Source organism: Rattus norvegicus, chromosome 14 (genome assembly GCF_036323735.1).
Source record: "Rattus norvegicus strain BN/NHsdMcwi chromosome 14, GRCr8, whole genome shotgun sequence".
NCBI lineage: Eukaryota > Metazoa > Chordata > Mammalia > Rodentia > Muridae > Rattus > Rattus norvegicus.
The window spans coordinates 10,914,149-10,931,601 of NC_086032.1; the positions used below are offsets into that span (position 1 = coordinate 10,914,149).

The 17,453-nt window shown below is 42.4% G+C and overlaps 1 protein-coding gene across 4 annotated transcripts in view; it reads left to right on the forward strand.

The window, feature by feature from the left end:
• The window catches only part of Prkg2 (protein kinase cGMP-dependent 2), a 108,598-nt gene that overhangs the window by 50,129 nt on the left and 41,016 nt on the right, over nt 1-17,453 (forward strand). Inside the window, exons 6-11 of one of the 4 annotated variants that reach the window (NM_013012.2) lie at nt 1,588-1,651; nt 8,621-8,698; nt 9,844-9,938; nt 13,030-13,098; nt 15,509-15,607; nt 16,687-16,840. In NM_013012.2, the coding sequence (NP_037144.1) occupies nt 1,588-1,651; nt 8,621-8,698; nt 9,844-9,938; nt 13,030-13,098; nt 15,509-15,607; nt 16,687-16,840 (559 nt within the window). Of the gene's footprint in view, nt 1-1,587; nt 1,652-8,620; nt 8,699-9,843; nt 9,939-13,029; nt 13,099-15,508; nt 15,608-16,686; nt 16,841-17,453 lie in introns of those variants that run through there. The other 3 variants (XM_039091638.2, XM_063272876.1, XM_063272877.1) reach the window with 3 other exon arrangements.

Consider the following 17,453-nt stretch of genomic DNA (forward strand, 5'->3'; position numbering starts at 1 on the left):
GAGGTGGGCAGGAGTATGAAGTTGTGCTATTGTACCGTACGGTGACTATACATGATAACAATGTAATGCATATCTTAAAAAAGCTGGGAGGAAGAAGCCCGAATGTTTTTCCCATAAGAAAATAATAAATTCTTGGGGAGTATGTGTTTACCCGTATTTAAACATTGCACATATGTATATGTGTATAGAAACATTGCAAAGAACCTTATAAATATGTCCAATTTTATACATATATTCCAATCAGAATAAATTTAAATGAATGAATAAGAAGTATTCTAAGTGGATTATAACATTGTCGTTATATAATCAGTGAAGTTAGTGATGTCTTCCCCTCTCCTCTCCTCCCGAATTTGGAAGTTTAGTGACTATTCCTTAGCTATTCTTTGTGTTTGTGGCATGATTTAACCCATGTTGAACTTGATAAGAATGGTGTTATTTTTCCAACCCGTTCGTTCTTTACCCGTCTCCATGTATGTTCCCAAGCTGGGCTCACTCTGGCGTTCTGCGATTCCAGTGCACCAGTGTAGGCATTCTTACACATCTTACTCGTGTTTTCTGGCCTAGCCCTTCATGCTACATGATGTGCATGGATCTGCATAGAGCTCCCTGCCTTCCCGAGATTTAGTCATGGGTTTCGGGAATGGCGGAATATTTCCTGCAAGAGTGTCAGATGGTAGATGGTAAGAAAGAAAAATGATGTCAACGGTCTCAAATAAAAATGTGTGAAATAAAAATGGACTCAGGAAAGCAGTCCAATCATATAGATTAGTTAATCACACTGAGGAAAATTTGCGATTTTTTTTAAAAAGAATAATGGGTTTCAGTATTCTGTTTCAAATGTTCCTGTTACCTGACTCTGGAAATATTGGTTTAAAAAGACAGCACAGTAGGATTAATAATCAAAGAATGTGTCACTGGTAATTTTCATGTTCTCATGGATTCGGTTTTTACCTAATAATTGAAAGGAGTTAGATGAAAATCTGACCTTCGTCTTGAATAGAGTAAGTCATCTGGTCTATAAGAGACGTGGAGGCGTAGAAGCCCACTTTTCAGATACGAGCCACTCAGCACACCAACAACAGTGTGAGCTGGGTCCCCTGAGTAGTGGGGTGTGGCTGTTCCCTTTGTATCATGCCGACACCTTCATTTCTGCACCTATGGCAAATGCCTGGAATAGCGCAGTATATATGAACCACTTCCCACTGTTATTTATGTGATTTTAATTGTTTGGATGCTTACATTGGAAAAACTGAAGTGCCTTGTACTATAATATTGTGCAAATATAAGGATTTAGAATCTGTATGCAATATATATATATATAATGCAAAATATATATATATATATTATGTATGCAGTATATATTCTGTATGCAATATATATATATTATGTCTTAAATAATATATAAGACATAATTAGGTGAGAGCTAGGGGTGGTGTTGGATGGCTGTAATCTTAGTGCTTACAAGACCGAAGCAGGGGGATCATGAGTTCAGGGGTAGCCTGGACTACATTGTGAGACTCTATCTCGAAAAATTTTTTTTTAATTAAAAAGAGATAATTAATTTAAAATTTCTTTTTAATTTTGAAGTGTCTCCTTGTTGAAGAATTTACCTGAAGACAAACTAACCAAGATTATTGACTGCTTGGAAGTGGTAAGAAATTTTAAATAAAAAGCAAGTACCATTAGCTCTTAGATCTAGTCATAGTATTAGTACCGTAAATGAATAAAGAGGGGAGAATGGGAGAGCATTAAACTCCGGAGACCAGGAGCCATGTCCAGTCCTGAGAAATCTTAGGCCAACTCACACTGAGATAAGGGGCCAGCCAGTTAGGTAGCCTTGGAACTTGCAGGAAGAAATTTGCATGTGTAAAGTGAAATTTGATTTACATATTTTAATCTTTTTAGTACATTTCATACAACTAATCTGCCTTACTCTAGAGGCATTTGATTTTCTCCAATTAACATCACAATCCCTCGCTGAGTTTTCACAATATAAAGGAGTCAGCGAGGCGTAATTAGGAAGCAGGGTACAAAAAGGGCGAGCTGGTACTGTGGGGGAGGTGCCCAAAAGCCAGACCCGGAAGCAGTCTATGCTCAGCGCTGGGGGCCATGGGAACAGATTTGAAAAGCTCACGCTTGAGTACTTTACCTATTTCAATATCTAGAGGCAAGTGGCAGATTGGAAAGCATTCAAAAGCTTATTCCTGGCATCCCCCAGATGGCTGGTTTTAGTTTAAGATTCGTCAAGCCTTATTGTGAGAAAATGATTTTATAATGTACCTTGTTTTTTTTTTTTTTTTTTTAAATGATACACGTTTTATATAAACCTCTTCAGATCTCAAAGATTTCAACCGAAAGCAAATAGCCTCTTTCGCTTTCTTGGGGGGCCCGTTTCATTGAAACCAAAATGACCTTTCAGAAATTAAGAGGAGGTAGGGGGTTGGTGGCAATATCGTTGCTGGGTGTGAGGCTTATAAAGAGCTGCTTTCAGTGGCAACAGAGTTAAAAAAAAATCACGCCCATCTGTTGACAAATTCATGCCCCTGTCAATCATAACATACAGTGCAAACACCTATGTGTTGAGAGAGAAGCTGGGGCTATTTTATTCTAAATTTAAGCAACACCAGTAATGATTCCATGTATAGTCGCAAAGTCCAGCGAATAGTTTAGCAAGGGCAGGCCATGCCTTACCTCCTGTCCCCTAGGACTTCAAATATAAAGTCAGATTCAACAAGCCCCTGTACCCTGCATTCCTTTGAGATTTTTCCCAATGTAACATAAAACAATTACAGATGTTACAAATTAATAATTCATCCTAGTTTCTTAGGGTTTTTCCCTTTCAGCCCAGAGAAGCCCTGTATGTACATATTTTGTTGTTGTTGTTGTTGTTGACCAAAAGAAAATCTGTTTTTAATATACTACTAATAGAGTGGTTTCACCAGAGGGGAATTCAGTGCTTACATAGGGAATATGAGAACTTGGCATCATTAGAAATAAATGGTCAATTAGACATATTCATAGCGGCCATAGGCGGCAGCCACACAATACATAGATGGGTCTCGATACAGTATTAATTAGCACACAGTTCAAGTTTGCAAGCTTCATCCTTTAAAACACCCTAGGAATGCTTGACTACCTCTCAGCCCCTGCAGACAGCAGCACCATGTATAAAGGGCTCTTTATTCACACCTGGGAAACAAACGCATCCCTGTGATGTGCGAAAATTCTCAGCTGTGGAAGTGATTAGCAAGGAAGTAATGCAGTCTGTTTAGTTCCGAGAAAAGTGTGCAACCCAGATCCTCACCACAGTCAACCCCCCTAGTGCCGAGAGTTGTGAGGAAGCACTGGCTGAGTTCCCTGCAACTCATCTCCGCGGTTTTTTGAGAAAGGAGGTGTCTGAAAGGCTGCTTAGAGATTGGTAGGGAAGCTGGTTTTTCTTTGTGTGTGGGGAAGAAAGGTGGAGAAAGGGGGATGAGAGTTTCAGGTACCAAGCTGTAGAGCTGTCAGGTTCCAAAGAAACTCAGTACTAACTGGTGCCTTTTAGCATGACAAAGTTCAGGACCACCAGTCACAGGGTGGATCCTTTCAGCTCTTCTCATTCCAGCCTCTAAACTTCTCCAGCCCAGCCAGGGGCAGGGCTTCCGGGGGGCGGGACTTCCGGAACTTTCCGGTTCCTATGAACTTTGCCATTTAGGCAACTGGCTCTTTTGATCCTTATTCATCCCCCACCCGCACCCCATCCCATCCCCACCCCCAGTTCCTGGTGTGCCCTCTCTTTCTTATCCTCTTTCACTCTTCTCTCTGTTTTCATGACCCTGTGGTTCAGTTATGTCAGTCTCCTTCTGTCTCTCCTTGCTCTGGATTCTTCCAGATACCTTTGGCGCTACCCTCCCTCACATCTACAATAAAACCTGTCTCCTCTACCATACCTAGAAACGAACACATCCTCATTTTCATTCAGATCCTTTGTGCTTAAGACATCAACAGTGAACTCCAACACCAAGTGGCTCTGATAGTTCAGTTTTTTATCAGCCTTTTTGAACACACGTCTCCCAGAGCATTGAGTTTGGGAGGCAGCCATCTTCTGGAAGCCTCCGCTCACATTCTGACCAGAACGCAAGTAGGAATAACGGCACACAGTTACTGCTATGCTTTCGGATTCATCTAATGACAGTCTTAAAGGAGGAGTGGTGGTAACAGTGGATGATTAATAAAAACTCTAGTGTGCCTTGTATAGCTTGGGCAGTCAGTCATGAAGAAGACAGGGGAGGCAAGAATATCTGCTTCTATGTCAGCAACAGGGCAAAGCACGGAATTTGTGTAGGGCAGAGCCCTAGAATCTGACCCCTGTGGTCCTTAGACTTGACACCATGGTACCTACCTTTGCACCTTTCCTAGATCCCCTGTTGCGGCAGGGGAGGTGAGGTTTAGTAATGTGAATGCCTTCATCCTCCTGCAGATCTGGGTTGCCAATAGGAAGACAGATTCCCAGGGGCTGCCCCACGCTTAGTAAACCAGAAACTGGTAGAGAATGCCAATTTCACAATTTAGCGTTTCACCAACGGCATCCCTACGCTCATTAGGGTTTGAGAAGTACTGAGGGATGAGAAACCTGCTTTGTAGGGTGCCCTGGTGGTCTGCCTCTTCTTTCCCGAGATTCCCACTTTTAATCAGGTTTGGCAAAGCCTCTGCATGTGTGTGTTATCCGTACTTTGGGTAAGTGCTCTCTGTGTGTTATCTGTAGTGTGGGTGAGTGTGCAGGTGTGAACACAGGTGTGTTTGCACGTGAAAGGAGGTCAGAGGACAACTGTGGGTGTTATTTCTTGGGCGCCAATCCCCCTTTCTCTTGAACAGGGTCTCGCATTGGCCTGAATGCATAGATTACACTAAGCTGACTGGCCAGTGAGCCTTAGGAATCCACTTGCCCCAGCCTCCATAGTACTGGGATTACAACAAGCACCCCCATATCTAGTTTGCAAAAATGTAGACTCTGAGGGATCAAACTCAGGTACTCATGCTTGTGTAAGCACCTTACAGCCTGAAGTATCCCCCCAGGGGTGCAAACAAGTTTTTAGAATGAGTTGTACCTGTGTGCTTCTGTGTATGTATGTGCATGTGCGTATGTCACATCTTGCCCTTCATCAACACTTCTTTTCGGTGAAGGTTGGTAGCACCACCTCTATATTGTAAGGAAGTCTAGGCTTTGATTTTCCTCCGCCACTCCTGAGTTTCTTCCCAGTTATTATATTATGCTTTCTGTACAGAACCTCAATTTCTTGCCTTTTGCCACATCAGCACAAGAGTCATGTCTTTCTCACAGTGAAAAGTCATGCCTGTAGGGGCCACTGTCCATTTGTATTGTTTTCTAGTCTGCTCTCAAATTCATTTCCTTCTTTTTATTTTTTTTCACGTTTGTTATAGCTCTCTTCGGGCTCCTGGGTGTCTTCCTTTAAAGACTCCTTTTCAGGCCAGGGGCCTTGGGTAGTGGATCAACACTAATTCACGGAAGCAATTTGGTGGAACAGTTTTGCCAATATCAAAGGATCAAGTGTAGCTACGGTTTCAAAGACAGTTTCAATTTTACATAAGTGTCTATGTGTGTGTACCTTGATGGGTGTATCGAGCAAACATGTGAAGTGAATTCCTTATTACGGGGAAAATGCTAGAAAACCAACTTTGCACAGGGCAGAGCCCATGGCTTCTTGGTCTTCTAAGGGACCCTTTGCAACGTAACCACAGGACAGTCATCGCACTGTTTGCCCTTCTCTTTTTGGTTGTGGTGGCTGCCCGGGCCTGTCTGGCTTCATTCCCCAGTTGACAAATACTGGGTAGTCTAAGACCACAGCCGGTTCTCATCGGTCTGACCTATTTCCACAGCCTTTCCTGATCCATGAGTTACTGTCCACACACTGGGAGGTATTATTTGCCTTCCTTCCATGGTTTGAGGTGACAAAGAAGCATTCCCAGGATGATTCCACTGGGGAAGCTGCCCTTTCAGAAATAATAAGGCTCTTTCTCAATGCCCCCTTTCAAGCTTGCCCCCTCTGAACTTGCTGGTTGTCAGGAATTAAGACCACACCTCTGCCCATGGTTTCCAAATAATCGAAGAACAGTCTGGTTAGTCCATCAGAAACTTCTTCTGTTGTTTCTGCTCCATGTGGGTGATGGGGACCAAGAACGAAATGGGGATAAGGGACATCGAGAACAGACCCTCAGCCATGACAGGACACTGCCACTTTACTGAAGCGACTGGTATTTTAGTTGCAGAAGGAGGACATCTTGGATTGCAGGGGTGTGGTAATGGAACGTCTCCAGAGAGAAGACTTCTGAAAAAATATGAAATAAGAAAAAAAAGAAGGAGCTGGACTAAGCAAAGCGAATGTAAAACCTCATTGTTTGTGTAAAAGAGAATTCGCCTCTCGTTCACAGACCAGTCTAGATGGCACGTTGGGGTCACCCAGACATCTGGAGATGTAAACTGGTGGCTACTTTGCCACCATCATTTAGCAAATGGTTTCCAAGGTCCCTCTAGGCCATGAAAGATTAAAGATGTTCACCTGGACTGGTTCATGTGTCTGGCTCAGAAGTGAGATAAAAACCTCTGCCTTATCCTTTAGGACATAGTTTAACCATGTGGTTAATAATAACAACAGAAGCATCACTTCCACTGGTAGCTATAGATGACTCTGAGAACCAGCTTGCAGTCTTGTCATGGAGATCAATAGTCGCTAGGTGCCTGGTGTGTACCAAAAATTCTACCGCGTACTTCATGAACATTTCTACTTTTTCCTCAGACAGTGCTGGGTGCAGTAGATACAGAAGAGCAAATTTAGGTCCAGAGATGTGACAGTAAAGCATATCCCACCGAACCTTTCCTTGATACATCAGTTATTAAATACACATTTACTGTGTTTAAGATGTCCCCAATGTTTCAGAAAACATTGTTGTATGGGGATATATAGAATTGTACTCACACATGGCCACACCCAATCCCTTGTTGACTAGATGGGTTGAAGGCCTTGAAAGAAGAGAATCATTCTATGTAGAATCAGAAGTGGAAACTAGGGGAGAGTCCATGAGTAAGAATCTTACATGCCATGCTTGTTCTAAGATGTCAAGGGGACTACAGCAGGCAGAGGCCTCCAAGAGCTCAGAGCAACCTGGCTGACTCCCCACTGACAGCCAAGAAGGAAATGCCATCTTTTCCACAAGAGAGTTCAGACAGCCATCATAGGGAACTTGAAGCAGATTTCCTCTACCTGGAGATTTCAGGATAGAACACACCCCCTCTAATACCTTCAACCCAATCTTAAAAGGCCTCAAGCAGCTGCTCTCCTCTGTCCTTGGGCTTTCTGATCTGCAGAAACATTGAGCTGACCAGAGGGAGTTGCTCTAAGGCCCTGGGTCTGTGCTTGTTAGTTTTAGAAGCTACCGAAAGCTCACATACTTCTATAGCTTTGAGGGTCAAGGTTCTCGGCTGATCTATTCATTTAAAAGCAATTCCATGTAGAACTGGGCTTAGGATCTGGTCCTTTTGGCTTCATGGGTCTTTCTGAGAGATGTTGAAATGTCTAAATAAGTGTATACAATGCTATGAGAATAAAAGATGTATTCATTGATGTGAGGAGTAATAATCAGTCCATAAAGACTTGTTCTATTACACTTTGGTCGTTTTGTTTAAATGACCAGGAAGGCTTTGAAAAGCAAATGTGTTAAGACAGATTTAACTTAGGACTTATTTTCCAGTCTAAAGGAGACAAATGAGGGAAATTATGTTGTCAATTTTGCTGCAGAAATCATTTTGCTTGTAGAAATCACTAAGAAATCTACCTTACTTGTCTGAATTGAGACAACGTCAAACTAAGACAACATAGAAGAGATTAGTATGATCTGTCTGTGTCCCATGATCCTGGGCTGCTCTTTTGCTCTGACAAGTGGATACTTCTCTCTCGCCAAGAAGTCTCAAATCACACAACTATGTGTGAAAGACAGAAAAAGTAATGTAAAAAAGAAGAAAGAAGTGATTTTGCACTTTCACGAGGATAAATCAACCCTAATGCCAGAATTTGCACACATAGGTTCTGATGTTGCTGGGACCTTTTCTGATGAAGATCTTTTAGAAGCAATGCACGCAGCAGAGAGGTCTGTTGTGCACAGGAACTCTTTCTAGGAGTCGTTGTTCCACAAAGAGTTAGAAACAGCGGCTGCCTCTCCGCATACCCACTGGGAATGTTTTCAAGCTATCATGCAATCATGTGTTCCTTTCTGAACCTTTGACCTACCCTTTAGACAGTTACTAGACATGGCGGTTCAGCCAGAGGTGAGGTCACACTGTATCTCTGGCTGTCGCCTTGTTCTCCCTTCTCACCGTATCTCTGCCCTCCCTAACTGAAAGTGAATATTGCAAGTGAAGGTTCTCTGATAAAAGATAAGAGTAAGCAAAGTGTTCTAGCTGATCAATAAAGCAATGCCCTTTAGTTTTACCACAGCATTAATGGCAGGTAGGGTAAGCTCACAGGCAGTCCACACTCAAAGACACAAAGGGTTCAGTTCCTGGGTGTTTTCAGTCATAGACACTCACTGGATCTTGTGTTCTGTTTGTTTTTCTTCATCCCAATAGGAATACTATGACAAAGGAGATTATATCATCAGAGAAGGAGAGGAAGGGAGCACCTTTTTCATCTTGGCAAAAGGAAAGGTAAATTCTAAGTCAAGTTTAAGTCATAAAAGCTGTGCTGGATTCAGGGTGATAACAGTGTCGTGGTGCTCTATGTGGCTGTGGAGGGAGGGCTTTGAGATATCTCGGTTAGCATCTCTGGGTTTCTCTCAGAGGCCCAGGTTTGGAGATGAGCGCGCAGGATACTCCTGATTGACCACAGATGACATATGGAGGCCTCACTGTGTGTAATGTCTATGATGGCTGGTTTATTTCTAGAGTCCTCTTTTAGGAATGAGTATCTGTCTGATTGTCAGTTGAGTGGGGCTAGAATAATGTTTTAATATAACAGATATGATGAAGAATTCAGGAGAACGAACTCAACGTGCAAAGTCTCACTCTTCGAGAGAATTTCAAAATATTAATTCATAGTGACATAAATGGTGTCATAAAATCAATCATGAACTCTAGCCAATGTGAAAGGGACAAAGGAATAATCCTAGCTCCAACAGAGAACATTGTTAAGTTTGAGTCTCTATGCCGTACCCGCCTAGCCTGTGGGTCCCTATGAAATGGGCACTGAGTTGTGAGCCTTTCCAAGGCATCATTGTTTTGGAGGTCCATATGAGATAGCCTACCTGTGGACAGACTTCAAACCGATTCTTGACTAAGTCATCAAGTCTGTTAGAATTTTTGAAGCAACAAAAATCCCTATAAGACTATCATCATTTGCTTTGAGGATCTCTCAGTAAGGATCACGGGATTTACATTCTTAAAATTGTCCTTTGGAGCCGGCCGTAGTGGCTCACACCTTTAATCCCAGCAATTGGGGGGCAAAGGGAAGCAGACCTCCAAGTTTGAGACAAGCCTGGTCTACATGGTGAGTTCCTGGACAGCCAGGAGAACACAAAGAAACCCCGTCCCCCCAAAACAAAATAAATAAAAATACAAATAAAAACTGACTTCGGGAGTTGATCTGAATGGTTGGTCTGGGAAGAGATTCTCCTGCTACAGAGACTTGTCTCATACCTGCCTGAACCAGAGCAGTGTAGTGCGTTGTCCTGACAACTGTACCACTAATGCGGCCTCTTCTTTTCCCTCTTTCCCATAGTTCTGCAAGTGTGCGTGATGGCTGTGCATTCAGAACCCTCATTTACTTTGGTCTCTGCTTTGATCTCTTTGTCTAGGTGAAAGTCACACAGAGCACAGAGGGCCATGATCAGCCACAGTTGATCAAAACACTGCAGAAAGGAGAGTACTTTGGAGAAAAGGCTCTGATCAGGTGAGTCCACGGATTCATGCATCATGCTCAGACACGAGTCTGTTCGTGTTTTCCACGTCAAAACTGCCCACACGCCAATTTTGCACAGGAAGAAACTGGAAAGTCTTACAACAAGTCTTAGATCCAAATGGTGTTAGATTGACTCTTAGCTTAAAAACATTAGCAAAAGAATGTAAAGCGAGGAAGTGATTAGCCTAACAACATTAGTGCAAGGTATTATGTTTCTGTGGTTTGCAAAAGTATCCTGCTCAACAATTTTCTTTTTTATTAAAATGTGAAAAGAGAGCTGGCAAGAAGGGCCAGTGGGTGGAGGGGCTTGCAGCCAAATCTAAGGACCTGAGTTTGATCCCCAGAAACAGCATGGTGGAAGGAGAGAACTGGCTCCCCTAGACTGTCTTCTGACTTCTCTCTCCCTCTCTCTCTCTCTCTCTCTCTCTCTCTCTCTCTCTCTCTCTCACACACACACACACACACACACACACACACACGCACGCACTAAATAACTTAACAGAATCTTTTAAAAAGTCACAACAGCTTTTCACACGCTGGGCATGTCTAAAACATCATGTCAAAAACAATTTTTAGGGACTTTCTTATGAGTTCGATTTGCAAGTCTTAGCATCAGCTCAGAATAGTGCCTTTGAAATTTCTGTGTGACCCATCTGTCTTTTGAACTATAGGCTTATTTACAATTGACCTAAGTTATGGAAATATGTTTTTAAAAGCTGATAAGTGGCTCAAGGAAACCTTGTACTTCTTTAAACAAACGAACCCCCATGTATAAAGAAATATATATATTTTTTTCCTAAATAAAAAGTAGCTTCATAAAATAACAAGATGGAGTTCAGAGAAAGACATTTTCGGAATAATGTGTTTTTAAGTGAATAATTCACAGTTATTTAGGAATCTCTTAAATTTTATATTACCACCAAATGGTTTTATTGCAAGTTTACGTTTGAAGAAAAGAGCTATTGAGGAACAGGTTCTTTCTGCTCCATGTTCTTCCCTTTCACCCATGAAACTCCTGTTCGTCTAATTTGCATGACAGGCTGCATAATTACCGCAGGAGAGAGAGAAAGCGCTCCAAAATTACCCAGAGACACATCTGATTATCTAAAACTCTTACATCTCTTATTTTTCAAAGAAAGCTCAAACAGTAAAACATAATAAATTGGGCTTTAGCTGTTATGCAAGCAATTTTGGAGTAGAATTTAGAGACAGGCTGAGTTTTTCCTTTCTTAATTTCTAGCTGGTAATAAACTTACTTTGATAATAATGAGATTACCTCATTTTTCTGCGCTATCATAATTATCTTCCCACGTTCAAGCAAAACAAATAAGCCGTGCAGATAGGAAAGAGTCTGTAAATGGAGTATAGATATTAAGTTTCTCTTGAGAGCTAGTGTGCTCTCTGGCTTTGCTGGACCTGAAGCAATTTGTGCTGTCTGTTGCAGCTAGCCAATTATAGTTCTTTCCCTATAGGAAACACAAGGGTTTATGTTTAAACCAGACAGCTAGCTCCCCAATGCATCTGAAAAGCACAGAGCTAAAACGAATGGGAAGGAAATGTGGATACAAATATTTTTCCCTTTTTTGCACATTTTTATGACCCCATTCTTTAGAGTTGCTGACTGCAGCTCTCGGTCTTCCTTCCATTTATGTTTCCAAAATGACATTGAATGGTCTCGGGAGTTCTTTCAGAATTTTATTCATAAAAATAAATCCATGGCACTTAACATGCGGTTACTTTGAAGGCACATGTGGGACCCTGTTGTGGTGTGTGCCGAGAATGATCCTTGTGACATTCATGGAGTGCACGTGGAACTCAAATGCCTTAAGCATTCTCTTGCTTTGAACTCACCACCCAAGGCCATGTCCGTACCTACGTCTGTGTGAGTCCACAAGTGCTTGGTTCTCTCTACTCTGCTTCTGTTTCTACCACTTACTCATACCTCTGTCTCTGGTCTGCTTTTAATTGCTTGGGTAAAACTGATCCAAAGCTGCCCTACCTCTGCCTAAAATTCCCTGAGGCTCAATTATTTCCACTGATAGATATCCTCTAGCAGGAACCCTATAACTGAAGACAAACTGTCAACTTTATAAGGTGGGTTTTGAATCATCTAGAAAGAAAGGGGGCTCCTTGGGCACACAGGAGATGGGCTGCACGGGTTTTCTCCGTGCTCCCACTAAGGGCATGCGAAGGAATACATGGTTGGCATTTTTAATGGAATTGTCTAGAGCTGTCGATATGATGTCCACATTTTGTTAGTACTCCTGAGTTACTCTGAGTCTCTCGGCACTGGATACTATGCCTGTGCCTTTCCTTAGACTCTAATTTCTAATTGTTCTTCGAACGAATACATTAGCCAAAGCCACTGAAGAAATACTTTACCTGATTCTTGACCCCTCAATATTACTTAGACATTTACACTGCCTTCAGATCCTATGTAATGACTCATTATATCTACGAGATCCGTGGTGAGGGTCTGTATTCCATTATGTACAGGAAAGGTAGCGGTGTTAATTATGCTATGGTTCATCCTCATGAGATACTAATTTTAGAGATTTTTCCTGAGGGGTGAAAAATATCCATTTTATATCCTATGACATGAAGGTGTTTCTGTATTCAGTTAATCTGTTTCTATGACTCTGCACTCACGCCTGGATTCCATCTTGACTGGTTTGCTGTAGGGCATGCACTGGACCATTTCCCAGTACATTTCCCTGATCTGTTGGTCTCTGTGCTGCCTCCTTGTTCACTCTCGATTCTCCTTTGATAGGGGAGAGCTTGTCTGACTGTGACAAACACCAATGAGATTCCGCATCACGGCTGCTGGTGATTCTTCCAAGCTCCCAGCACAGTTACCGTCCTTGAATTCTTTGTGTACATAACCTTCATTGGGACGCATTTCAAATCCATTTCTTAAAAGGGCTGGGTATAAAATACCATGCTATTAAAAAAAAATCTGCTGTAGTCTTTGAATGGTTTAGCTACTGGGTGTGAATTCACATAAAGTTGCAGGTCCCCTAACCAAAACAGACTTTTAACTTCTAGTTGTGGTGCAAGCTGACTTTCTCTGTTTCATTTGCAGTGATGATGTCAGATCGGCCAATATAATCGCGGAAGAAAATGATGTCGCATGCCTCGTGATCGACCGAGAGTGAGTGTCCCAGTGTCAGAGAAGACAGGCACCTGTTACTTTCCAAGACTTGGCATCTGTTACTCCAAGCCCTCTCTGTTTTCAGATCCATCACTGCTTGGAAATGCTGGCCAATGCTCAGCTGCACGTACATGCCATTAAAATTCATGAGCAGGAACCGGGCCTTCTGATCCGAGTCTGTCTCTGCAGTGGCAGATGCTGGCAGGCTAAATATTTTGTGTGCAAAGTTGATACATAATTATCAGCAATGGGCTGGTTTAAATTCTGTCTTTCAGGGAGCTCAGTTTGTGAGTGCTTTCATGGATTTATTTATGTGTCTGTGGGCACGCCATACGTGGGCAAGTCTCCAAGGAGACAAGAAGAGCTTCAGATCCTTGGAGCTGGGGCTACAGGATGTTGCGATCCACCTGGTGTGGGTTCTGGTAACCAAATATGGGTCCTTTACATGAACAGCTAACTATTGAGCCATCTCCTCAGTCCAGAATCTTCCTGTGAATTAAAAAAAAATTAGTCACTATTGTTGTGGTAAAAATATAAAACAAGTGGAATCGTTCTTATGTGTACCCAGGCGGTCTCACACCCTCGCTAGCTCAAGGCTCCAGTGGGCCATCGGAACCAGTGTTAGTTTATCTCAGCGGCTCGATGCTGTCCCTGAGTACTTTCTGATCTGTTGTTCGTGAGCCATTCTAATGTGGCACCCTGTCAGGCCGCCCTGATCTCACTCACAGCTCTCTTGTCAGGTTTCCACCATGCCAGGCATACACATCCTAATTCTGTGTCGGGCCAGGTGCATCCTGCCACCATGCGTTCTCTTGAACTCAATTAAGTCATCACATGAAAGAACACATCACACAATATCCTCTGATCCAATTGATAAGATATAATTTGCCCATCTAGACAGCACACAATCCTGTACACATCCATCCCTTAAGAATAGTCATAATAACCTGTAACTATGCACAGAGGAGAATCTTAACGTCTGCCCCCATGTTCTCTCAGCTGCCTCCCCCTCACTCTGACTCCTCCCTCTCCTTCTAAAACCTCTGTTCCCGCCTCCCTTCCTTCTTGTCCAGTGACAGGTTTCATCGTTTCTTGTCTTCGGCTTCATAATGACATCAACCTACACTTTTAAGTATCATTCCAGAGAGGCAGGGCCAACTGTACTAATTTTGTAATAATATGCACCAATATTGATATCATTCTTAGGTTACTCTTTTAAAACAAGTCTCTCTTTCTATCCCTCTCTACTTCAAAGGCCATTTGAACCTGGCTCCTTGGACCCTTCATTAATCAGTTAAATATTCACTGGTAATATAGGAAAGCCAAAGAATAGAACTCACATAGACAAAAACTGAACCGTGTTCTGGGTACAGCCATAGTGTCATCAAAGAAATAAGACATACTCCTGTGACATATTAACTTATTCCATAACTTATCACAAAGCAGTTTAAAAGTTGAAACAAACATTCAGATAGCTTTGTGTGTGTTCCTACACTGAGTAAAACTCTCCCGCTTGGGGGATGGTTCAGGGCTGTGTGTGTGTGTGTGTGTGTGTGTGTGTGTGTGTGTATGTGTGTGTATGTGTGTGTGCATGTGTGTGCATGTGTGTGTGAGTGTGTGTGTTTGTGTGTGCATGTATGTGTGTGTATGTGCATGTGTGTGTGCATGTGTGTGTGCATGTGTGTGCATGTGTGTGTGTGAGTGTGTGTGCATGTATGTGTGTATGTGCATGTGTGTGTATGTGTGTGTGCATGTGTGTGTCTGTATGTGTGTGTATGTGTGTGTGAGTGTGTGTATGTGTGTGTGAGTGTGTGTTTGTGTGTGCATGTATGTGTGTGCATGTATGTGTGTGTATGTGAATGTGTGTGTATGTGTGTGTGCATGTGTGTATATGTGTGTGTATGTGTGTGTGTGAGTGTGTGTGTATGTGTGTGTATGTGAGTGTGTGTATGTGTGTGTGCACGTGTGTGTGTATGTGAGTGTGTGTATGTGTGTGTGTGCGTGTACGAGCATTTAGGAAATCTTAGGGCTTAGAGGATAGCTCAGCCAACAAAGTGCTTGCTGTGTAACCACAAGGACTTGAATTCTATCCCCAGAAACCACATACGAATTTTAGACACTGGGACATATGCTTATAACCCCACCACTAGGAATGTAGAGGGAGTCAATTTATCTCTGGAACTTGCTAGCCAACCAGCTGAATCTAATTGGCAGGCTCTAAGCCAACATGACACCCCATCCTAAAGGTGGACAGCTCTTGAATAATCACACCCAAGCTTAGGCCGCCACAGGTATACCCCTCCCCTCCACACACACACACATAGAAACACACAGATAAATAAATGGGAACGGAGAGTGTCAAATTGTCTTGATACCTTCATGACGTACCGCTTTGTCTCATTCTATTTAGAACATTCAACCAAACTGTCGGGACATTTGATGAACTCCAAAAATACCTTGAGGGGTATGTGGCCACCCTGAACCGTGACGATGAAAAGAGACACGCAAAGTAAGTGAGACGAGGTTTCCCTGAGAGCGGTGACAGGGACAGGAGTGCTTGTCCATGCACCCTTGCTAGAGGATTCTGGAGACACTTTCCACTCTAGGATGGGGAGTTTTTAAGCCTCTTAAGTAAACACTGCGAGCGTTGAGTAGGAATTTGAGAGAATTTTTCTGATAAAGGGAATACTTTAGAATGGATTTTTTTCTTTGAAAGTTTCCAAGGATGTATTTGTGAGTAGGAAGACGTTGGATTGAGTTGACTACTTCAAATTAGTAATAGGGTTTTTTTTTTTAAATATAGGGAACTTTTGTATATTTTTGTTACACTAAAATTTTATTGTAATATTTTTGTGCTGAGAATTAAACCTACGACCTCATACATCAAAGATATGCTCTCCCCCCACCACACACACACACACAATATGCTAACCTTAAGGCATATGAGGGAAGACTGAAGCTTATGCTCTCGAGACAGGCTTCTGGTGAGGTACACTCAAAATTTCCAGAAAGAGTAAATTTTGAGTTAAAGCATTCAATCAGCACTTCATTTCTCCCCAAGATATGCACCTTCAATCTCTGTGCCTACAGCCTTTTAGAATAACATTTCACCCATGCAGAAGTCAGAACAGTTGGCTTTAATTCAGGGACGAGACAGGTGTTTATGAACAGCAGCGCTTAGATGTAAAATGAGAAGTGCATGTTCTCATCTCACAAAGCAGTCGTTCTGCCTAAGGCACGAAACTCTTCACTGTCGAACAGCAGAAATTCTCAGTGTGGCCTTTGGGAATGACAAACGTGACTGGTTTCATTCTCTTCCATGGACTCCTCTGCTGGTTTATTGATTAACAGGGATTTTTTTTTTTTGAGATGTGTTTCAAATGCTCCAAATCCCTCCATTTCACTCGCATTGAATTTGACTTTTGTCCCACCGAGTGACCCCAGGTCTGTTCAAATGCATCCCTGTCAAAAGTTGAGACAGTCCTATTGGCACCAATGGGCCGTGTGAGAGTAGACTTTGTGACTGGCAGGATACCGGCACCATCAGCATACATGTGTGTGTGTGTGACTTCTCGCTTCTCTCTTCAGGCGCTCCATGTCTAGCTGGAAGTTGTCCAAAGCCCTTTCTCTGGAGATGATTCAGCTGAAAGAGAAGGTGGCCAGATTCTCCTCAACCTCCCCATTCCAGAACCTTGAGATTATCGCAACACTGGGCGTTGGTGGGTTCGGAAGAGTGGAGCTTGTAAGGGGTTTACGTTTCAAGCATCTGAGAGAAGCATTTTGATTTTTTTGTTTGTTCTGTTTTATATCCCAGCTTAGGTTGGAGCAATATCTGAGTTATCATTGGTATCTTAAAGAGTTCTGAATCTGAGGAAGTAAACGTTTTCCATCTATTTGTGCTCGCAACTAGTAATTAAGTGATCTCTTACATCACATCCCGTGATGAATCCTTCTTGACAGTAATTATTGGAGAATGTACCAAATAGGCATTCTGAAAGATTATGAAGTGTAAAAAAAATGTATTTCATAACAACCACTCACATGTGCGTAGATGTGTACAGTCAAACACAGTATCTCACTGCAGTGGCCAGCAGAAATACCCTAGGTGGGATCCTTAATATTACAGTCATATCCTTAAGCAACCCTACTTCTGTGCTTGGCTTTCATTACCATGTTTTGGGGTTGTGTAAAAAATTTCCATCAGAGAAACAGGAAAGAAGGAAAAAGCAAAAGGATGCTTGAAGAGCAGCCTTCCGCAGCACTCAACAGACAGCTGGGAGCCACGGCCTGGTATCAGCGAGCACCGCCTTTCTGTGCTAATAATAATATCCTAATAAGCAGCTCCCAAGAAGTAG